This window comes from Ursus arctos, unplaced genomic scaffold (genome assembly GCF_023065955.2).
Source record: "Ursus arctos isolate Adak ecotype North America unplaced genomic scaffold, UrsArc2.0 scaffold_28, whole genome shotgun sequence".
NCBI classification, from domain to species: Eukaryota; Metazoa; Chordata; class Mammalia; order Carnivora; family Ursidae; genus Ursus; species Ursus arctos.
The window spans coordinates 12,092,395-12,116,286 of NW_026622963.1; the positions used below are offsets into that span (position 1 = coordinate 12,092,395).

A 23,892-nucleotide genomic window follows, 5' to 3' on the forward strand; every position below is an offset into this window, starting at 1 on the left:
AGGGGATACACAGAAAGAACAGTTAGGAGGCTCCTGCAGTTATCCAGGTGAGAGAAGATAGGGAAGGTGGTTGTCATGGAGGAATAAAGAGGTGTTGGTAGAAGTTATTGACTTCCAGACATCTTTCGAAGGTAAAGCTAATGGGATTTATTAGGTTAGACTTGACAAGGATGGAAAAGTAGGTGATTGATAAATTGGGAATTGAGACCATTTTCTGAACATATCACTCCCCTGCTTAAAAATTTCATGGTAAAGTTCAGACTTTTGTAGCAAGTCCTTTATTGGTTTGTTGATTCATTCAACAAATACTGACCGAAGGCCTACTATGAGCCAGGCACTGTGCAAGGTTTGAAGACACAATAAAAAAAAAAAAAGAGATAGGACATATTGTCTGCCTTTACAGGCCTTACAGTTGGGTGGGTGAGACAGAGAGGTAACCAAGGCATTGCAACCCATGTGACAATTGCCAATATAGAGAAAGTACAGGTAAAAATAGGGGCACATGGGAGAAGTAGCTCATTCAGAGTTAGTGGGGGGAGGAATGTGCAAGCCAAAATTTCAAGAATGAATAGATATTAAACAGTTGAAGCAGTAAAGGGAGAATGAGGAAGAAAAGAGTGGGAAGGTAGAGTGGGTAGGGCATTGGAGGATATGAAGGAAGTTCTGTATGGCCATGGGGGATGAGGGTGGGGGGAAGACAAGGCTCAAGAGAAAGGAAAGGATTAGCTCACATAGGGCTTATATGTCATGTTAAGGGGTTTGCATTTTATCTTAAAAGCCCATGGGGGGCCACTGAAGTGTGTTCAACAGGGGAGTAACATCACCAATCTACCCTTTTGAAAGTGCCCTTTGGTTGCAGTGGGAGATGGATTAAAGGGTGAAGACTAGAAGCTGGGAGAACAGTAAGAAGGCAACTAGAGCAATCCAAACATGGAGTGGGGGTAGAAGAGAGCCCTAGATGGATTTGGGAGCTGTTCGGGAGTGGAATTGCTAGAACTTAGTGACTGGTAGGATAAGGGAATGAAGGAGAGAAAGGAGGCAAGGATGGTCCCTAGGTTTCTGGCTTGAAAAGTTGGGTGGAGGTGGAAAGCTTTCCCTAAAAAAGGGAATCCAGAAGAATTAAATCTGGAAGGGAATGTTGTCAATTGTGTACACGTGGGTTTGAGATGTTGCAGGACATCCTGAGGACATGCCCAAGCAGGCCTGTATATACATGGATCCAAAGGTCAGGAGAGATTTGACAGCCAGAGGCTCTGAAGCCAGGATGTGGGTGGGGTGCCCAGTGACAGGTAGAGTGGGAAGAGGAGAGGACCAGGGTGGGCCCCAAGTTCCCCACATTCAAGGCCTTGCCCAATCTATTGTTCCAGCCATTTTGCCACTTTCTGCAGGCAGCACACAGTCCTGTGCCTGTCCTTGGACCTTTCCCTTATGGGTATTCGCCCACACGGTTTTTTGGTCTAGAACCTAGCTCAAATATCAACAGTTTGGTGAATCCCTCTTTCCATAAAGGAATATGTTTACTTGTATGTTTCCTCCAGAGTCTGGTGAAGTCAACATCTCATGCATCCTTTTATTATATTCCCCTGACCTGGAAAATGTGTTCACCACGTTACAGGTGTAGCGTTGATATGTGTGCATGAACGAGCGAGCAAAAGAAAAATTGGAGTGAGAGGGCTGGGAAGCCAGGAGATTGACGTCAGCAGCTCAGGGGGAAAGTTCACTTAACAACGGTGCACACGTGGGTCTGATTGGCCTTCTGGGCCACCGTCACCTGCAATTCACCAGCTCCGCCAGGCATTCGGTCCGGCCGCGGGTCCGGCCGCCCGCCGCACTTCACCCGCGGCCTCCCAGAGCAAAGCTTCACCTTTGCCCTACTTCCAAGTCCGCTCCCTAACTTTCCGCCCTCCCCATTGGTTGCGCGACTGCCCAATGGGCAGACAGAAACCGTGAGCTCGCCCTCTTCGCCGGAGGCGACTCCGCTCTCGTTCGCGCGTCTCGCGAGCGTTTTAGTGACTCGCAAAGGCGGCCCTGCTAGGTTCTCCTCCCGGATGGTGGAAGGCTGACGGTGCTGCGAGGCGGACGGGAGCAGAGACCATGTTCCGGGCTGCGGCTCCAGGGCAGCTCCGGCGGGCGGTGAGTCCCGGAGGGGTGGGCCGAGCCCGGTGACGGTCCAGCCTCAGTGTGCTGACCCTGTGAGAGTCTTCGTCTCCCACAAACCTGATCGGCCTGCAGGCCCAGCCCGGTCTGTAGCTCGAGCTCAGAGTTCTGGGGCCTGCTCCGGACTCCTTCCGGGTCGCCAGCGTTGGGGGGCGGGGGCGAAGTCAGAGGTCAGGGTGACCTCAAGTATGAAGCCGCGCTTCTGCTTCCCACCCCCTCTCCCACCGCGTTTACTCCGCACTCTCCCAGGCCGCCAGCTTCTCCACATTGGCGGGGAGCAGGCTGCCACGTCCCCGGGAATCACTAGCGGAGGGAGGAGAATGTCGCTGCTGGGATGCCCTCTTGCAGAGTTTAAAACCTGAATTTGGAAGCCAGCATTTCTGGAGAAATTAAAACTATTTCTCTGGTCGCTTCGTGGCTGCTGGTATCCGCTCACAGTCTGGGGAGCCGGGGGGGCAGGAAGGGGAAGGGTGGTGTTGTGGAAACTGCTCCCTAGCTATTGGGGCAGTGCTGAGTATAGGTGATTATAGTGTAAGGTCAATCATCCAATTTGACAGCTTTAGCCAGTTTTGAAAGGCAAGCATCTTTTTATACTGCAGGCTAACCTGCTTTTAAACTAGTAGTAGATTGTTGGTGAAAGAGCCAGGGAACTGTTCATAGTGGTAAGCTTTTGATGCTTTCCTTAGTGACAAATCATGAGTTTACCACATTTCTCTCTTGTGAGAAATATTGATAGAAAGTATATTTTTGTCTTTATGCTATGGGACAATAGTATTTGGAAGTTGACCAATTACAAGTAACAATTTATATTGTGGATTCTGTAAGTTTTCCAATTTACAATTAGGTTAAGTGACAAACAAGATTGTTAAACTGGGTTAGAAACCTTGCTGATGTTCTGTAGTTTTTCTACAGGTTGTTTTATGGATGCGTATATTCCCATCTACCACAGAGATTTTCTCCCTGAGACATAGCTGGCAATCTTCCTAGATACCTGTAGGCTCTTTTTCTGTATATTCCTTGTTTCATTAAAAAAAAAAAAAATTCTGTGTGTCCTTCTCCCCTGTGAGAAAAGTTCAAATCCCCATCCTTCGGGGCCGTGTTCATTCTTTCTCCCAGTTGTTTTTTTTCCTCAGAAGGTATAGACATCAACAAGTTAAAGTCATGGATTTGGGAAAATTCCACGTATCAGAGTCAGACTGGCAGAAAAATAGCTATGCAGTAATTAGAAGGTAGTTTTATGGACAGGAGTCTGGCATAAGCGAAATAATTTGGCGCCTAGGTGGCCCAGTTGGTTGAGCACCTGCCTTCAGCTCAGGTCATGATCTCAGGGTCCTGGGATTAAGCCCCACATCTGGCTTCCTGCTCAGTGGGGAGTCGGCTTCTCTCTCTCCCTCTGCCCCCCACCCCCACTCGTGTTCTCTCTCTCTCAAATAAATAAATAAAATCTTTAAAAAAAATAAGTGAAATAATTTTAGTGGGGGCAGTTTAGGACTCAGATGTTTTATAGATCTAACGGAAAACATGGAACGATTAGCTTAAGTAATTCTTGTTAACACAATTTGCCAATAGACATACACGGTATTTCCAAATCTTTATTGTGGTTTGGCAAAAAGTTTGACCTTAACTTATTTTGAAAATATGAAGTCAAGCTAAGTAGAGTACTTGCTCCAAAGTCATAAGAATGTTTCAGAGTTGAATTTCAAGAATATAGGGAAGTGGTGGGGACACTTCTAAAATAGATCCATAAATATACATATTTAACTTTTAAAATTTTGAAATAATTTCAAACTTAAGGAAATCTGTAAGAATAGTGTACGTAATTCTCAAAACCCTTTCAGTTTTACTAGTTGTTAACAGTTTAGCACATTTGTTTTATCTCTTTTCATATATACTTATAATTTTTCTTTTTCCCTTTGTTTTTTTTGAAAGATTTATTTATTTGAGAGAGAGAGAGAGAGAGCGCACGTGCACATGCACCCTGGGGGAGGGCCAGGGGGAGAGGGAGAGAGAGAATGCACAAGCAGAATCCTGGCAGAGCGTGGAGCTGGATTCATGGGGCCGAGATCATGACCTGAGCTGAAACCAAGAGTTGGCCACTCAACCAACTCAGCCACCCAGGTACCCCTTATTATTTTTCTGAACCATTTGAGAATGTGTTGCAGACATGTCCCTTATTTTTAAGTAAGTCAGTGGGTATTTTCTGAAAACAAGGAAATTCACCTTTTGTTTCCGCAGTAAAATCGGGGAAGTCAGGAACTTTAACATTGCTACAATACTGTTATCCAGTCTGCGGACATTCAGATGTTGCCAGTTGTCACATTAATATCATTTATAGCAGTTTTTCTAGCAGTTTGACTTAGGGTAGTCGAGGATCATGCCTTGCATTTAGTTTTGTCTCTTTAGTCTTTGTTGGAGAAGCTCTTCAGCCTTTCTTTAGCTTTGATGGCATTGATATTTTTGAAGAGTACAGGCCTTTTTGTTGACTGTTCCCGCTTTAGGTTTGTCTGGTGTTTCCTCGTGATTATTTTGGCAGGAGTCTCGAAGAAGTGGTATGGATTTATCCCATTATTGGTGATGTTAACTTTACTTGGCTGAAGTGTTGTTCACCAGGTTTTTCCACTAACAAGTTACTACTTCTACCTTTGTGATTTTTAACTAATTTGTAGGGAGGTACATTGAGATTATGTAAATCTCCTGTTTCTCATCAGACTTTGACCCACTAGTCTTAACATATATTGATGTTAAGAAAAAATATTACTATGATGTAAAATGGTAATTTTTCTAATTCCATCATTCCTCCTATACTATTAGCATTCTATTATAAGGAAGAACATTTCCTTATTGCTTATTTGTGTATTTATTATGGATCCTTTATACAGTCAGTTATAATCCGCTAATATCACATTTTTAAAAAAGATTCATTTATTTATCTTAGAGAGTGTGCACGCACGCCCCTGAGCTTGTGTGGGTGGGGGAGGGGCACTGGGAGAGGGAGAGAGAATCCTCAAGCAGATTCCCCCACTGAGTGCAGAGATCAACATGGGGCTCGATCCCAGGACCCTATCATGACCTGAGCTGAAATCAAAAGCTGGCTGGTTAACTGACTGAGCTACACAGGTGCCCCACTATCTTATATTTTTCAGTGCTCTCAAGTTGTCCTATATTTCTAAAGTGGGAGTCCCTTCTGGCTCCTGTTTTCTTATGATGATGTGGGAAACAAAGGCAAAAGAAGAAAATTAAATTTCCTTATTGCCTACGGCCCACTGACAAGCCCTTGAACCAGGTAGAGTGACTTTTCTCTAGGAACTCAGCTGCCTCTATGATTAACATTATCCTGACCTCCAGGATCCTGTAAGTCTTCTTTAACATATACAAATTCCTTTGGAAACTTCCTTTATCTTTACCCCCAAGATACATGTTTGCAGTCATCCTCCAAGAATATGGCCTACTAACATACATCTGAAGAGTCACATGACAAAGGTTTTATTAGACAGTGATACATGACCTTTCCCTAACAATGGCTCAGTGGCTAGTCACTGGTCATAGCGCCAGTATAGCTCTTTCTGCCACAGGTCCTGTCTCTGTGCTTTAGTAAAACCACTTTTTTTCACTGAAGACATCTCAAGAATTCTTTCTTGGCCATTGGCTCTGATACCCAACATTTATACATCAATGATGTCATAAAGTCAAATAGCTTATCTGAAATCCCTACTCTTGAAATTTTAAAAAATTTGCTCTGTAGCTAACCATGAGTTATTTAGGAAGGTATATTTCCACAAAACTATATTTTTATATTAGATTAATCTATTAAAAGCTTATCTTGAACTGTTAACAATGTGTATATAGCTAACTGCACACTTAAAAATGATTAAGATGATAAAATTTATAAGTGTTATCTACTACAGTTAAAAAAAAAGATAAATTGTTAGAATGTAAGTTAAATCATTTGCATTTGGTATCCAAGTTCCGTTTCCAGTATTGACCTGATTTGTGCCCTTGAGCAAAGTCCTTCATCTCTGAGGGGCTCTTCAATGTCATCTGTTTAATGAAGGTGGTCTTTTACATTTACAATAAAGAGCTAGAGAACACATTAAGAGGAAAATAGGTAGGCATTTGCAATTAGTTAACATTCTTGTGGGGAAATTAATCTGAATTATGAGTATTATTTTATATTCATTTGCATTTGAAATTGATTTGTTGACTTATTAAGATACCAAAGAAATACTTTATGTGGAGAGTGAAGCAGCCCTTTTCAAGGTCATTTGAATGTTCCTGTTTTTGTATTCATTGCCAGATGGGGGAGGCATAACAATCACTATTTAGAAGCTATAAAACTGGTGTTGAAGGAACATGACATTTTTCAGAGTCCATGCCCTATCATTGACAAATGAGATTTAACTGTGTAATTTGTATGCAAATTTTAATTTCTTTTGAAAGAAGAAAGAGAGCCAATTTTGATGGTTCTAAAAGATTTATTGTGTAAGGTGAATTCTGTAAAATTATGCTGCCTGCCAGTGTGTCTACAAAGGGTCTTGTCTGTTTTTAAAGTGAAATAAATTGTGTTTTTAATATTATAATCAATGTCATATGACATTTCTAGTCATGATTAAAAGCTACCATATTTTATTATTAAAGAGGTTAAAGTAAGTTATTTAGTTTAAGTACAAAAACGTAATATACATTTTATTATTACAAAATGTATGTTAAAATAGGGATAGATGACTTTAATCACATATTTATCTTTTTCATTAGAACTTGGAAGTTTTTTTGTTTTTTTGTTTTTTAGATTTTATTCGCGAGAGAGAGGGGGAGAGCACAAGTGGGGCAGGTGGGGGCGGAAGGGAGAGGGAGAAGCAGCCTCCCTACTGAGCAGGGAGCTGGACATGGGGCTCCATCTCAGGACTGTGGGATCATGACCTGAGCCGAAGGCAGCCTGCTTAACCAACTGTGCCACCCAGGCGCCCCAGAACTTGGAAAGATTTTATAGCTTATTCCTGCCTATTTTTTTAAAAAAGATTTTATTTATTTATTTGACAGAGAGAGACAGCCAGCGAGAGAGGGAACACAAGCAGGGGGAGTGGGAGAGGAAGACGCAGGCTCCTAGCGGAGGAGCCTGATGCGGGGCTGGATCCCAGAACGCCGGGATCACGCCCTGAGCTGAAGGCAGACGCTTAACGACTGCGCCACCCAGGTGCCCCCATTCCTGCCTTTTTATTTTTGAGTTAAGAAGCGAGAAGACCCTCATGCTGTCCCTTCCCTTACCCATATCTCACTTTGTTTTCAAAGATGGTGGGGGGAGGGAGTAGGTTAAAATTATTCTTACTACTTTAGGTTGTGACTGGGTTTGTAAGGGCAAAGTAGGGAGTTAGAATCCCACTTTTTTTTTCTTCTAACACCTATGGTAGTTTACTACATGAACACTGAATTGAAGTCATAGCAGGAACTCCTGAGCAGTAAATCTCTTCGGTTACACCTAAAAGACTGAAAAAATCAAAAGCAGTGTCAACACTGTTAAGGTTGAGTAAGAGAAGGACCAAAATATAGTCCTTGGACTTAGCTATAACAAGGTTGTTATTGACTTTGAAGAGATTGGATTCAGTGATACAGTGAATGTGAAAGCCAGTTTGCTGTGAGTAAAGGAGAGAAAGATGAGGCAGTAATTGGTGCTTACAGACATTATTTTCAAGAAGTTTGGCTCTGAAAGGGTGGAGAGAGAATGATAACCTTTTAAGCCCTGCCCTCGAAAAGTATACCCTCTCAAAAAGGCCAGTGAGCTCACTGAGGTATGCGGTTGGTATGAGAAAGAAAACTTCACATTTTACTATTTAAACTAAGTCTAGTCAGTAGTTTTGGTAAGTTTTCTGAAAGCATGATGGGATATCTGTTGTAGTGATTTAACAAGTTTATATACCGTTCTTGGTAGATAGACATGTAATTGCTTAGATAATTAAGTTACCAGTGAGATACAAAGAGTTGCTTTTTAGTTTATCATTTTGGGGAAACTTCATTTAGTCACCAAACATTCATTGAGTACCAGCTATACACCAGGCACAAAGGTAGGTACTAAATTCACAGTGGAGAACAGACACACCTAATTCCTGCCCACACGCTGTGAATAGATGAGGGAAAACAGACATTGAACACATTGTTTTAAGTATGATCATTGTAACAGAAAGGTGTATGGGGTATTTGGGGAACATGTAGTGGCAGGGAGGGTAATCAGGTAAGGGGCTGGGGAACTGAAAAGATACCTGAAATTACTTTGTAAATTGAGGTGGCTTGTAATTGTTATTGAGTGATGAAGTAATAAAGGTGAAGGATTTTCTTTAGATGAAAAACATCATTTTTGAGTTTTGTCTGTCTTAAGTCACTTGTTTATTTAATTCTGTTCATATTGAATGTGTTCTTATTAGATATTTTGGTTTTTAAATATGGATTATTTGCAGGGTTGAGCTAGAAACAGAAATAGAGCATTAGTTGTGTTAGTTTGATTGTTAAAACAAAACAAAATCAAAAGTCCATGTAAATTTCGTCTAAGGTAAGGTGGAGCATGCTGAAGGAGCCTGGAAATTAAGAGAAAATAGTTCTGGAGTAATGACACCGTGTGAAAAGGAAGATCTATAGCACCCTTGTTTCATTTCTGTACAACTCTGAAGGGCTGTCATAGCTCCAGGGCTCCTTGTGGGATCAGCTGAGATCTTTGTTGTGACTGCATCCAGTCTTGCAGTTTAGCTTCTTCCACTGCCCAGTCCTGTCTCCTTGATGCCTCATAGATGTTTCCAGGAGTAGTCCCCAATAAATTGCTTGTACACTCACACACACAAAAGGAAGATATAAGTGTAAGGCGGCAACAAGCATTTAAAGCACCCACTCTACGCAATGAATTAACTTCTCTCCTATGTGTCTAGGATGGTCCTAGCTATGTTCATTCTTGGAAGAATTAAGACAACAGCCATTTAGATTTTCTGTGGCTTAGATGCGCAGTCTTGGAGAAAGGCTGATCTAGAGTCTTAAAATTGCTCTCTATAGCTCAGTAAATAGAGTAGAGGTATTTAAAGGATGTTTTTAAAGTAACAGAAGATTTTTTAAAAAAATAGACTATATGAAAAAAAAGACTATTTGGGGGAGCAGTTTTAGATTCACTGCAAAATTGAGCAGAAACTACAGAGAGTTCCCATGTATTTCCCCCTGCCTGTCCCCACCTTCCTGCACTATCAGCATCCTGCACCAGAGTGGTACTTTTGTTCCAGTTGATGACACCACATTGATAAATTAACATCCAAGTCCATAGTTTACATTTGGGTTCACTCTTAGTGATCTGCATTCTGTGGGTGTATCCCAAATGTACAGTGGCATGTATCCACCGTTATAGTATTCTACAGAATAGTTTCGCTGCCCTAAAATCTACTGTGCGCTGCTTGTTTCCCTCTCACCCCACTGCCCCCAACCCCTGGCAATTGCTGATCTTTTCACTGTCTCCATAGCTTTGCCTTTCCAGCATGTCGTCTAAGTGGGACTGTACAGTATATAGCCTTTTCATGGCCTTATAGCGCCTTTTCTTTTCTTTTTTAAAGTGCTGAATATTCTGTTTTCTGGATGAATTAGAGTTTATCCATTTACCTACTGAAGGACTTTTTGGTTGCTATCAAATTTTGGCAATTATGAGTAAAGCTGCTGTAGATATCCATATGCAGGCTTTTGTGTGTAAATAAGTTTTCAGCTCATTTGGGTAAATACCAAGGAGTATTTGTATTGTATTTAGAGACAAGATTGTATTTAGAGAAACTGAGGTATTGTCTTCCAAAGAGGCTGTACAATTTTTAATTTCCACCAGAGTTCCTATTGCTCCACATCCTCACCAGCATTTGGTGTTGTCAGTGTTTTGGATTTTCGCTATTCTAATAGGTATGCAGCGGTATCTCATTTTTGTTTTAATTTGCAGTTCCCTAATACACAATGTTGAACATCTTTACATGTGCTTATTTACCATCCATATACCTTCTTTGGTTAAGTATCTGTTCAGATTTTTTGCCCATATTTAAAAATCAGTTTGTTTCTTACTGTCGAATTTTAAGAGTTCTTTGTGTTCTTTTAGATAACAGCCTTTTATTATATGTCCTTTGCAAATAATTTTCTCCCAATCTGGCTGGTCATCTCATTCTTTTGATGAAGAGATTTTTAAAATCAATGTTCAGTTCGTTTATTGGATATCCCGTCTGGGTTAGACACTGAAGTAGAAGCTGGGGTTATAGTGGTAAGAAAATCAGATACGGCCCCTGTCCTCAAAATCAAGTAGAGAAGGCAAAATAATCAGGTGAGTATAGTCAAGTGTGATAAGTGCTATAATGAAGGCAATTCAGTGTACTGTGTTGGTGCTAGCAAAGTTAATTAGTCCAAGGAGATCCCAAGAAGGCTTTTATGTGTAGCTAACGTTTATCGAGCATTTATATTCTAGGCATTATTCCAATAATTTAATTCTCACAACTCTGTGAGGTTATCATCAGATCATCATCATCATCTCTATGATCAGGGAACTGAGATGCAGAGAAGTTACAGTGGAAGTAGAATTCAAACCCAGGCAGGGTGGCTCCAGAGCCTGTATTGTCTACCACTGCACTGTACTAAGGCTTCTTGGAGAGATTGGTATTTAAGCAGAAAACTTAAGGGTGATTGACTGGAAGCTAATCAGGTAACAGGGGAAGAGGTCCTCTAGGTGGAGGGAACAATTTGAGGGAAGGCTGGGGGTCAGAGAGCAGGGCAAGTTCAAGTATCTGAAAATAAGGTGTAAATGGAGAGAGGAATATATGGCTAGAGAGGGTCGATCACACCATAAAATAAATGCCTGGTAAGCCAACCTAAAGAGTCTAGTTGTCTCCTAAGGGGGTAGGAAGCAATTGATGTGTTTTAGGCAGGGGAATAACATGCTAGATTTGTGTCATGGGAAGATCCAGGCAAGTGAATTGGAGGGGAGAAAGCTGGGTCAGGAGATGTCTGGAATGATACAGGAGAAGGATAATGGCCTGCAGTAGGTGGTAGCATTGATGACGGAGAGAAGTGATGAATGGATTTAGGAGATATACTGTATTTAGAAGGGAGAATTGGTATGACTTTAGTAGTTGATTGGATGTGAGGGTTGAGAAAACATTCAGATATGACTCTCAGACCATGGTTTGGGCAGCTTATTAGTGGTGTATCCCCTGAAGAACTCTGGAGAAGCAATCTGGTAAAGGGCTAGAGGATCAGGGGAAAGATGAATTAAGATTTGGATCTGCTGAGTTGGAGAGTGTTTGATGGAGACAGACAAGCAATTGGATGTGCAGATGTAACTTAATTTTAGGTCTAGCACTTAGAACGAGATTTAATATCTCTTTCTCCTTCCTTCCTCCAGTATATATGTGATTCTTATAGGTGGCAAATTATAAATTAAGCCATGGAAATGAGAAGTGAATAGTTAATAATTTTAAATATTCCTGAGAGAATAAGTAAGGTAAAGCCTGAAAAGTATCTGTTGGTAATTTTGGTGAGGACATGAGCAAGAGTGCGAGTAGTTGAGGCATGAATGGGATTTGAGGAATTAGAGAATTGGAGTGGAAGGTGGGGCTAGTGAGTTTTTAATTTTGGACTTCTTTAAAATTGGGAGATCCTCAAATATGTTTAAATGTTGATGGGAAGGAGCCCTGGAAAATGGGAGAGGTTAGAGATATTACTGAGAGATTACAGAAAGAAGTCTCCAACTAGATTTGAGAGGACGGAATCTAGAGCCCAGATAAAGCGATCAAATCTAGGACCTGTAGCAGCTTCCATTTTGATAGGACAGGGACAGTAATTTCCGTTCACTATCAGGAAGGTGAACAGGTCCCCTCTAATGGCTTCAGTTTTCATTGTGAATAAAGTAGGAAATGAGGCTCTCTTCTGAGAGTGGGAAGCAGAGTCTATTAGCGTTTGAGAAACATCAGAAGGGGATATTTGAAATAGTTGCTATGGAGAGTGAGCTGCCAACGTGGATAGCATAGTAACATTGTCAGGCAGTTTTGAGGGCCCAGATAAGGTCCATGAGCCAGAATTTATGGTGACAGCAGCCTGCATAAAGTAATTTAAGTGTTTTGAGGAGGTTGAGATTCCTTTCTGGGCTGTTACCTTATTAAGTCTTCCTATAGTTATCTTTAAATGTTTAAGAATTTGGCTCCTTTTTTTCCCCCAATAAAAAAGAGGGCCCAAAGTATACAGCATGGATCATAAGAAAATAAAATGTAACTTTTGTTTAAAAACCTTTTCCGTAAAGGACCTTTTTGAATCTTTAGTAGTTACCTATACCACTGTTCTACCTAAAGTAAGATTTTAGGGCTATAGAATGTTTAGAGCTGGAAAAGAGGACTTTTACATCATCTTATTTTCTTTTTGATCAGGCTATTTTTTAAAAATCAGGAAAATATTTGCTAAGTGAAATCTTTTAGAAATCTACAAGTTTCCCCTGCTATGCAAAATAGAGCTTTCCTATGAAACCTTTCGTAAGCAAAAACAGTGTAAAGTGAAGAAGCAGTTGCCATTAACTTATACGGAAACATTTTTTAGTGTTCTCAGACCCAAAAAATAACCTCTCTTAGGCTTTTCTGATATCATAGGATACATCTTGTTAATGGATGCACAGAATTAATTGAGACAAATCGCAGATGCTCACACAGTTCAGAGCTATGGTGGCTTGATGCTCAGTGTAGTTCCAGGGAAGCAGCTCTCACTGCTTCAGGTGTGCAATGCTTTGGGGTACAGCTTCCTGCAAAATAAATGCTGAATGCTATTTTTGCTTTTCACCTCTTTTCATAAAAATGAAAATCCTCTTCAGGTTTCTTTTGGTTAGTGAAAACAGGTAGGTCTTTCATGAAAGTGAAGTGGCATAAAATGAATTTTTGAAAAGCTTGGGGATACCTATATAAAACAGATTAAAAATGATGGTACTTTGCTGTGAGCTAGTAATTAAAAACACAAATTCTGGAGTCCCCTTACACTTTTTTTTTTTTTTTAAAGATTTATTTATTTATTTGAGAGAGAGAGCGAGCAAGCGTGAGCAGCTGGTGGGGCAGAGGGAGAGGGAGAGAAATCCTCAAGCAGACTACCCGCTAAGTGGCTAAGTGTGGGGCTGGATCCCAGGACTCTGAGGTAATGACCTGAGCCAAAATCAAGAACTGGCTGCTTAACCGACTGAGCCACCCAAGCATCCCTGACTGCTTACACTTTTAGAGTTACGAGTTTTAGATAAGATATAGAGTTGGCCCTTGAACAACATGGAGTTGAACTGCATCGTTCCACTTGTGTGTGAATTTTTTTTTATAGAGTCCAGTGTAGTAAATGTATTTTCTCTTCTAATGATTTTCTTAATATTTTCTTTTCTCTCGCTCACTTTATTGTAAGAATATGGTATGTAGTACAAATACAAAGTATGTGTTAATTGACTCTTGTTATTGGGAAGGCTTCTGGTCAACAGTAGGGTATTAGTTTTGAGGGAGTCAAAAGTTATATGTAGACTGCATCAAGGCTCAGTGCCCTAACCCCCCTGTTGTTCCAGGGTCAACTCTCTCTCTCAATACCTATATATTTTGGTTTAGTTAATTTGGTTAAAACAGAGCTGGGAAGCCATTCTGGCAACCCTCCTTGCCTGGTTTTTACTTTATCCTATGTGGTGGTTCCTGAGGTGCGCCTCCCTGACACCCTTAGTCTTATATGGAGTGTAGCTTGAAATCCTCTGAGCTAGTTCATCTCCCTCAATTTGCAGATAAAGAAACTGGGCTCTAGATTGAGACACAACATTTTAAAGGTTACAGAGCAGTTTCTCCTGGTACACACAATTATTACTGCTGAATTAAGCCACATAAAACCATACTTAAGTGCTGTAGCTTCTCTTTAGGTGGTATCTGAGGAATAGAAGGTAGAACACTGAGTTAGAAGGAAGCTTAGTATTCAAAAGTATAAGGAGTCAAGTGATAAAGTAATACAGAGTGCCTGTATGATGTAATAGTAATTAGTAAAGATTGATCAGGTAGATGAACTGAGTGGATTCTTATGTATGTTCTTTTGTTGTTGTTTACTCTTATAATTTTGAATAGTCTTTTAAAAAGAATATAGTGTCCCTCTAGAAGTTCTAAAAAGCTTGATGATTCCTTAGGAGAACTCCTAATTTATCTTATAGAAGTATAATTTACAGCAAATATGGGCCTTCTGCCACCAAATCTTGGATTTATTCTTGAAATGGTGATGGAAATCTCATAATTTTTATAGTAAATGATGTATGAAACATAATAAAAAATGTGATATATATTGGTAATAATTAGTTTGTTACTGGCAACTCTTGTGAAATGTGATTTATAATTTAAATTATTTATGATTTAGGACCATTGAGTCCTAAGTAGAGTTCTTCACAAGATACTGTGATCTTCTGATTAAAAAAGAGAAAGTACTATATATTTCTACAGATACAGATTTTTAAAAAATTGTACTAGATTCTTTGAATAGGCATGGTATTTGCCTTCTAAGAACTTTTATTCCATCCCAAGAATTGTGAACTGTTGTGAATTGCTACAACTTTCTGGAGAACAGTTTGTGTCCATCAGTATTAAAAGCCTTAAAAGTCTGCCTACTTCTTGATCTAACACTTCTAGGAATTTGTCATACGAAAAGAATCATAAGATGCGCGTAAAGATTTCTAACCTTACTTTAACCACCTGCTGTAAGAAGGCAATTTTTTATTGTAAAAAAAAAAAAAAGTTGTACAAGCAGGTACTTGATCTGGCAACAACAAAAGTCTCATTTCCCCCCTTTTCCTCGCTTCCTTTGAGTAGACGGAAGAAAAAGACAAGAAATGCCATCGATGATACATAATGCAGTGATTCCTTTCTCTGGTATATCCTTAGAGTCTCTGGTCCCCAGCTCCTTGGTTCATCAAGGACAGAGGTGATTTAGAGGACTGAGGAGAAGGTTGAGGATGAACTGGTATAGGTAGAAAGCTTAGGGGAAGAGGGTCCCTATAGCTTGTTGAAGGTTGCGGAGAATCTGGCTTAGTCTTCTATGGAAGCAGAGCAGCTAAGGTCTGGCGAGTTTCCAATCAGAAGGGTCTCTCTAGACTAAAACAAACTCGTTGTTTGTTGAGGATGAGTGCAAAGATTTAGCTGTAAGGTTGGTCTTCTCTGCATTGTTTGGGTTTTATGCATTTTATTATTATTTATTTATTTATTTATTTATTTATTTATTTATTTTTAAAGATTTTATTTATTTATTTGACAGAGAGACAGCCAGCCAGATAGGGAACACAAGCAGGGGGAGTGGGAGAGGAAGAAGCAGACTTCCAGCGGAGGAGCCTGATATATGGGGCTCGATCCCAGAACGCCAGGATCACGCCCTGAGCCGAAGGCAGACGCTTAACGACTGCGCTACCCAGGCCCCCCACATTTTATTATTTTTTAAAAGTGATCTGTACACCCAGTGTGGGGCTCAGACTACAACCCTAAGATCAAGAGTCTCATGCTCCACTGACTGAGCCAGCCAGATGCCCCTGCATTGTTTATGATAATAAAATTACTGGGGCACCTGGGTGGCTCAGTTGGTTAAGCTCTGCCTTGGGCTCAGGTCATGATCCCAGGGTCCTGGGATCCAACCCCATGTTGGGCTCCCTGCTCAGCAGAGGGTCTGCTTCCCCTCTGTCTTGTGTTTTCTCACTCTCTCAAATAAATAAATAAATAAAATCTTTATTTAAAAAATAATAAAAAAATTACTAATTACCCAAATGATTACAGGACTGATTAAACTGGTATGCTCATATACTTAACAGCAATAAAAGGGTAAAGAATATTAAAATACAGGGCGCCTGGGTGGCTCAGTCGTTAAGCATCTGCCTTCAGCCCAGGGCGTGATCCCAGGGTCCTGGGATTGAGTCCCACATCAGGCTCCTCTGCTGGGAGCCTGCTTCTTCCTCTCCCGTTCCCCCTGCTTGTGTTCCCTCTCTCGCTGGCTGCCTCTCTCTCTATCAAATAAATAAAATCTTTGAAAAAAAAAAGAATATTAAAATACAGCAATTGGTATTTACAGTATAGTAAATGAAAAAAATATGTATTTTGTAAATTTAATTGTGTAATGAGCATTATAGTCCCATGCCTGCCTGCCTTTCATTCATTCCCTCCTTTGTAAATTTCCAGCTGTGGTGTAAATTTTGTATCATGCTTTCCTCACTCCAGCTCCAGATCAAAGATTATTGCTGAATTAAGTCATACAACCGTGCCATTTGATCCTCAGTGCCTCCCTTTCTCATTTCTCATTGTGATTTTTCACAAGGATAGTTACAGAGTTTTCTTATTTCGTCACATCTGTGGTGCCCTTCCTCATGTTTTCACATGACAGGAGCACCTAAACATCTTCCTTTCTTCCTCTTGATTCTGTATTTCATGATCTGCAACCTTCAGCCTTTTGGATCTCTTCATTGATTGAAAAACTGTTCTCATAATTGTATGTAAACAAGTCTTACTTCCCTTAAAATCTTTGAGTACAGTGACCATTCTTGTTCATCTTTGTGTTCCTGGTGTTTGAAATTAATTCCAGATGACCGTGAACTATTGGTGGTTTCTTGATAGTCCACAGTAGATATAGGTGGATACTGCTTGGTTCCAAGATATGGTCTGCAACCTTCTTTTTTGAATTCAGAAGCATGTTAAACAGTTGGAACCCCAGCAAAATTACTGTGTGGTATTGTATTTTAAAGACAGATTTACATTATCAGTTATTTGGGTATTGAATGCATTTTGCCTGAAAGCAATAGAAATCAACTTTAGTAATTGATTTCAAACCCATTATTTCTGGATATACTGTATCTTCAGCTGTTTTGCTGCAAGTGGATATCATTGGTAATAGTTTGATTCCTAGTTTGGTAGTTAATACGTTCTACTTAAGAATTTTACATTTATTTGTTTTTATTTTTTTGAGAGCGAGCAAGACGCATTCCTGAGCAGGGGTGGGGTGAGGGGCAGAGGGAGAGGGAGAGGAGACCTCAAGCAGACTCCCCACTGAGTGTGGAGCCTGACGTATGGCTCAGTCTCACAACCCTGAGATCATGACCTGAGCTGAAATCAAGAGTTGGATGCCTAACTGAGCCACCCAGGTGCCCCTCTACTTAAGAATTTTAAATTTAGATGTAGTTAGCAAGTTCTCATTGAACACAAAATATTCAGAAACATAGATTAGTGGGAAAGTTGTTTTGAAATAAATTTTTCTAACAGTAGAATACAAATTTGCACTTTCTGTTCTTATTGAGAATAGTAGTAACAGAATAGACACAGATAGCTTAATTTTTGCTGTTGAGCAAATAAGTACTTTATGAATACATTTATAGAACTGAGTGTTGTGTACAGTTTTTTTTAAGCACACTTGGTTTACAATTAGAGTTTTAAAAACCTATTTGTATTACAATATTCTCTTCCACATTTTTTCCCCTTTTAGGCCTCATTGCTACGATTTCAAAGTACCCTGGTAATAGCCGAGCATGCAAATGATACCCTCGCACCCATTACATTAAATACCATCACTGCAGCCAAACGTCTTGGAGGTGAAGTGTCTTGCTTAGTAGCTGGAACCAAATGTGACAAGGTGAGAAATTTTTAAGGTCAACTATAGCAAATATAATCTCCATCAAGAGACAGGGAAAGATGGCAACAGAGAATTATGCTGAGGACTGTAACCCAAACTGGGCTCTAATCCTCATTAAATGGCCAATGTCATAGTCATTACTACATGTGAAAAAGGAACTAAAAGGTTTGCTCACTAAGCATTTTGTCTTTTGAAATGAGGTAAAATACTTGATTTAGTTCCACTGGCACCATCATGTGCCATCAGGTACCAAGTAGAATGATAATATTTGAGTCTCCTTAGAGGTTAATAGCCGATCCCTTTTTTGTATTGATGAATATACTAGCTAATTGCTTTTAATTCCTGAAAGTGGTAAATCTGGACAAAGTATCATGGATATTAATTTTTAATTGGTATAAGAATTTAAATGTAAGTACTATGCTTTTCAAACTATAGCTGTTAGTAAAAATGTTCTTTGTTTTTGTTGTTGTGTTGTGGAAATGAGATAACGGCTTTGTAAACTAACCCTCTAGAAAAGTGCTAGAATATGGTTTGCAGGATCTGTACCACTGGGCTACAGTGTAGTTGAAATCATACTTCAGTTAAGTTGAGCTACCAATTCCCTCCCGTACCATACAGGAGTTGCCAAGTGTGCAGTTGGGGACGTGGACCTCAGAGGAAGAAATCTGGAGAAAGCATGTTTTTTTTTAGAGGATTTTATTTATTTTTTATTAAATGGCATTGATGCAGAGCATGTGATATAAGGCAGGTTCAGAATGCTAGTGTCATTTCTGTCTAATTTCTCACATGAAATTAGTGTCTTGAAAGAATGTATTCTAGCAGGTTTGGGGTTAAGTTGTATGGATTTCTTTACCTAAATCCTGCTACCAGCTAGGAATCTTACTTATTTGATAGTAACCACAATGTGTGATGACATGGCTAAGCTATCTTTTTTGGTTGCCGTGCTTTTAGATATGTAAGTTCTGGCTTTGATTATTTGCTGTGATTTTAAATAATTATTCAAATATCATTTTAAAACTTTTCGAAATGCTATTTTATTCACACTCTTTTGAGAAAAATCAAAGCAGAGATCATTTTCTCTTTAGTTACAATCTTATTGTTTTGTCACATTCTAATCTGAAAGAAAAACAGTACCTGTATAAAGAAACTCTGTTGATAGCTTAGGCAAATTTCAGTTTTATACTGTTTTTTGTAGCTATTTGTCATAAGCAGCAAGTGATTTTTCTGTGTAGTGCCAGAAGTTTTTGCTGGTAAAAAAGATAGTTTTGATAGTACAAGGTAGTCTGCCAGTAAGTATTTGGTTTGGCAGAGGTGCTTTTGCAACCTTGGAAACAGCAAATATTGTTGCAGCCTTACCATCCATTGAGTGGTGGCAGGAGGCACAGTTTTTTATGCCTGCTCGTCAGGGAATCAGGTCGGAGGTAAACAAGAAGACAGAGATCATGATATGATTGTTATGTCTCTGCTAAAGCAAAAGCCAGTCTTGCTGTAATTAGAGAATTAGAAGGGGGAATTCTGCTTGCCTTCTATATATAGGAAATCTGAGTTCAAAAAGCTTTCCCAGAACTTCATTCTGATTCCACAAAGGAAAAATGAGGAATTAAAATTATTTTGCTTTATCATAGATAAATATATGTAGGTGGGCAGGAACTCAGAAGTTGACAATGGACCACTATATAAGATTTTTCTGTTGCCTAAATTAACTAATTTTAATATCAGCAGAAATTATTGTTGCCAAATAAAGTGCAGTGGCCTGTAAACCAGTGTGGTTAGGTCCTATTCTTTACATCTAGGAAACCCATTGGCTGTGTTGTTATTGAGTGAGAGAGAGAGAGACAGAACCTAACTATTGCCTCATTTTCACCATTTCTAAAATGATGCATTTACACTTACATTAATTGAAAGACAAAAAGCACAATTTATAACTAAATTTGAGTAGAGAACTGTGCTAATTTTGGCTTATCAATTAATACTTTTCTTTTTCAAGGAAGAAATTTTTGTTTAAGATCAGTTGGTAGTAAGATCAATTGGCCTAAGTTTTTTGTTGTTGTTGTTAAAGAATTTTCTTTTTTTTTTTTCACTTAAGTCATCCTTTTCCTGTTAAGAACAATTTCTATAGTTAAAAAAAACAAAAACAAAAAAAACAACCGAAAAACAATTTCTATAGTTGGCCATCATGATTTTATGTTCTGTTGATATTTGTAGTGGTGGCTCTATTTGTATCTTTCTGTTAGATGGATAATTAAAAACTCTTAATTACAGGTGGTACAAGATCTCTGCAAAGTAGCAGGTGTAGCAAAAGTTCTGGTGGCTCAGCATGATACATACAAAGGCCTCCTTCCAGGTGAGCTTTTCTGGTGGAAAAAGTGTAATGTCTGACGTATGCTTGAATATAAGAATATGAAAATATTATGAAATGTGTTTATCAAATGTATTTAATTCTCAGAGGAGCTGACGCCATTGATTTTGGCAACTCAGAAGCAGTTCAATTACACACACATCTGTGCTGGAGCATCTGCCTTCGGAAAGGTGAGAAGATTGAGAATGTGAAATCTGATGTCATTACTTGGAAGGATTAGATTTCATTGTGCTAATAAAAATGTGCAACAGACTCTGTTTAGGTAGCTAATCCTGGCTCTCTGAATTAATATGGTAGTTTTGCTAGGATTTATTCTTTTAAGACTTTGTTACAATTTCTGTAAAAATGCCATCTCCATGTTTTCAAATATTGTCACAGAGAACTCTATTCTTTCAAGATTTTATCATAATTTATTAGAATGCCACTTCCAGATTTTCAAATTTTGTCATGGAGAAAACTCTAGGATATTTTTAAAGATTATTTTTCTTTAAAAACAATGTTGAATTGTCTGTGTGTGTAAATGTCATTTGTATTAGTAACCCATTTTAAGCAGTGGTTTATTTGGGTGGCTGATGGATATTTACAAAGGCCAAATTCTATCTCCTTGGAGGATTTGCAAAGGCTGCGTGGTAGTTGGAAACATCCTTAGGGTGAAGAAAGCTGCAGTCTGATCGTGTGCATTGTAATATGTCTGAAGAAAGAATGTGCTATCAGATGGTTAGTTATCTGCATGAAGTTTTAAAAAAGAGGGAGGGAAACTAAGGGGGAGCCCAAGAGAATTTGTCACTGGGTTGTTTTTGCTCTGTCTGTGGCCACAGGTATTCTAATTCCCTTTTCTTTTATACCATTCTTAATAAGCTGCAGTTTTTAGTTTTTAGTTTTACTTTTAAATATTATAAATTAGGTTGTACACAAATACATTTTTATTATAAAGGAGGCATATAGTACAGTAGTATGCAGAGCAAGGTATCAAAGTCCTCTTTCTTCCCGAATCCCTCTTCCCGTTTCAGAAGTATAGGTGTTAACAGTTGTACCTTCATTTAGTCCCCTTGCTGTGGATTTTGAAATTATAATACCTGTACAAAAATTTTTTTACTCCTAAAATGTGATAATATATCATGAATTGTTTTGTGACAGTGGTTTTTACTTCAGAGTGTGTCTTGGAAAATAAAACATGTCTGTCTCATTTTTTTAATGGCTGCATAATATTCCATATTTAGCTGAGGATTGACAGGTTGTTTCTAGTTTTTTGCATTTGTAAACCTTGCTGTAAGGAAATGTCCCTATACATACATCGTTGTATACATGTACTACTGTTTATTTAGAATAGAGCTCTAGAGGTGAAATAGTTGGGTCAAAGACTGTGTACTTTTAAAATTTTGATATATATTGCTTAATTTTAGCTATCTTAGGAGGATATCTCAGGTTGCATTCCATCAGTTGCATGAGAGGGTAACCTGCCAACACCTGGTATTGTACATTTTAACATTTTTCCCCAATCTGATGGGTGAAAAACTATATCTTTTTAAATTTTTTATTTCTTTGATCAAGAAATCAAATATCCTTTCATACAGTTATTGGCTTTTATTTCTTCTTTGAATTGTCTCGATCTGACTTTTTTCCTTTTATTTTCATAATTCTGTTGTAATTGATTTTAAAATATAAGTTTGAGGAATAAGATATAATCTCTTACATCAGCTAATCATGTTGAGTGACAATAACAGTGAGCCTCCAAGTCATTGATCTCTTTTTTTTTACAAAATGAGTAGTGTTTGAATATTTATCTGTGGTGCAATATTGCTTCTAGACATGAATTACTGCAAACCATGTAGAGAATTTGCAGAATAACCCATGTAAATTGCTGTAGTTTGTTTTTAACCTTTAGAATTATCAGTTTGAACTCATTAAATTTTTTTTTTAAGATTTTATTTATTTATTTGATAGAGATAGAGACAGCCAGTGAGAGAGGGAACACAAGCAGGGGGAGTGGGAGAGGAAGAAGCAGGCTCATAGCAGAAGAGCCTGACGTGGGGCTCGATCCCATAATGCCGGGATCACGCCCTGAGCCGAAGGCAGATGCTTAACCGCTGTGCCACCCAAGCGCCCCTAAATTTTTTCTTTTAAGAATTTCTAGGCAGTAACAATGTAAACACATGAGTTTAATGAACAATTATCCTTTTATTATTAGGTTGTTACATTGTACACTATCATAAATTTTTAGTTTTTTAATAGAATTTAGTAATTGATAAGTAAAGTGGTTCCACAGACCTATATGATCTTGGGCTAGTCATTTTGCCTTTCCGAAGTCTGTTTTTCTTATATGTAAAATGATGCAGTTTGACCACGTGACATCCAAGATCTACCAAAGAGCGATGTTAAAAAGGAAAGGGGGGGGGGCGCTTTCTTCCCTTACTCTGGAAAAGATTAAGTCAGAGGATTAACATCCAACTTCTGTTACAGACGAGCATTGAACGAAAAGATCTTTGTGGACCATTCTATCTCTGAAAGTTTTGATCCTGCATTAGATGATGTAAACAAATTTCACGAGTCTTGAGTTTGTGGTGACAGTTCTCCGAAAAGATTATTAAACCAAGAAAGGGTGTTTGTTGCATCTAATTAGCCAGATTTTAATAGTCTGACCTTGATTGCTGTGTTGTTGACATATGAAAGTTGTTTTTTTTTTTAAAGATTTTTTTTACTTATTTGAGAGAGAGAGAAGGAGCGGGACGGGGTGGGGGGTAGGTGCAGAGGAGAGGGAGAAGCAAACTCCCCCGAGCAGGGAGCCCAATGCAGGGCTCCATCACAGGACTCTGGGATCATGACCTAAGCCAAAGGCATACACTTAACCAGCTAAGTCACCCAGGTGCCCAACATATGAAAGTTTTGAGAACAAGGGTCATATATGATTAGCTGGTGTTGAAGCCTCTGAATGGGTTTGGAATGAGAAAGAGTCTATTAGATGCAGCTAAGCAATCTGCTCTACCACAGCCCTTTACCAACTGTGATTTTGAGTTGCACACTTTTATACTGGTATGCTAGAATCTGTCATCTTTTTGTGTATGAAAAAACACTCTGACAGTTGTGCCTGTCCCCTGAAACCAATGTGGTCAAGCCTGTTTGCATAGTGTAGAGATAGATCTGTTCACCATCTACCTTCTCTGGACATTTAAATGAAAGATCAGACCTGGGGAAACATATGCCTTTAAGCACCATGGTAAATTTTTTTTTTTTTAAGATTTTATTTATTTATTTATTTATTTATTTATTTATTCGACAGAGATAGAGACAGCCAGCGAGAGAGGGAACACAAACAGGGGGAGTGGGAGAGGAAGAAGCAGGCTCATAGCGGAGGAGCCTGATGTGGGGCTCGATCCCACAACGCTGGGATCACGCCCTGAGCCGAAGGCAGACGCTTAACCGCTGTGCCACCCAGGCGCCCCAATTTTTTTCAAGATGTGCTAAAATGAAACATGGGATAATGGAAGTACAAAAGATATTAAATGTCAAGCAATTTAGAAAGTTTAAAACTATAAACAGAGACATAGTTTGCATCACATAATGTTTGTAATAGAATTTGCTCAGCCAGGTAATAATATTCCAGTGGTATTTCCTGAATAGTTAAAAGGTGATTTCAAAAAAGAGTTAGTGAAGCAGGCTTTAAACACTGTCATATTTGATTTGTTTTGAAAGTAGGTATCTTCTAAACTTCTTATTTACCAAGTTAGAAGTTTGTTTAATGGCATTTTAGTTGTTTT

At 39.1% G+C, this 23,892-nt stretch overlaps 1 protein-coding gene across 3 annotated transcripts in view; it reads left to right on the forward strand.

Annotated features, from left to right (window-relative positions):
* The first annotated feature begins 1,758 nt into the window (after positions 1-1,758).
* The window catches only part of ETFA (electron transfer flavoprotein subunit alpha), a 76,095-nt gene continuing 53,961 nt past the window's right edge, over positions 1,759-23,892 (forward strand). Inside the window, exons 1-4 of one of the 3 annotated variants that reach the window (XM_057303741.1) lie at positions 1,759-2,133; positions 17,632-17,778; positions 20,041-20,122; positions 20,225-20,307. In XM_057303741.1, the coding sequence (XP_057159724.1) occupies positions 2,095-2,133; positions 17,632-17,778; positions 20,041-20,122; positions 20,225-20,307 (351 nt within the window). In that variant the 5' untranslated portion in view covers positions 1,759-2,094. The remainder of the gene's footprint in view (positions 2,134-17,631; positions 17,779-20,040; positions 20,123-20,224; positions 20,308-23,892) is intronic. The other 2 variants (XM_026489481.4, XM_048221459.2) reach the window with 2 other exon arrangements.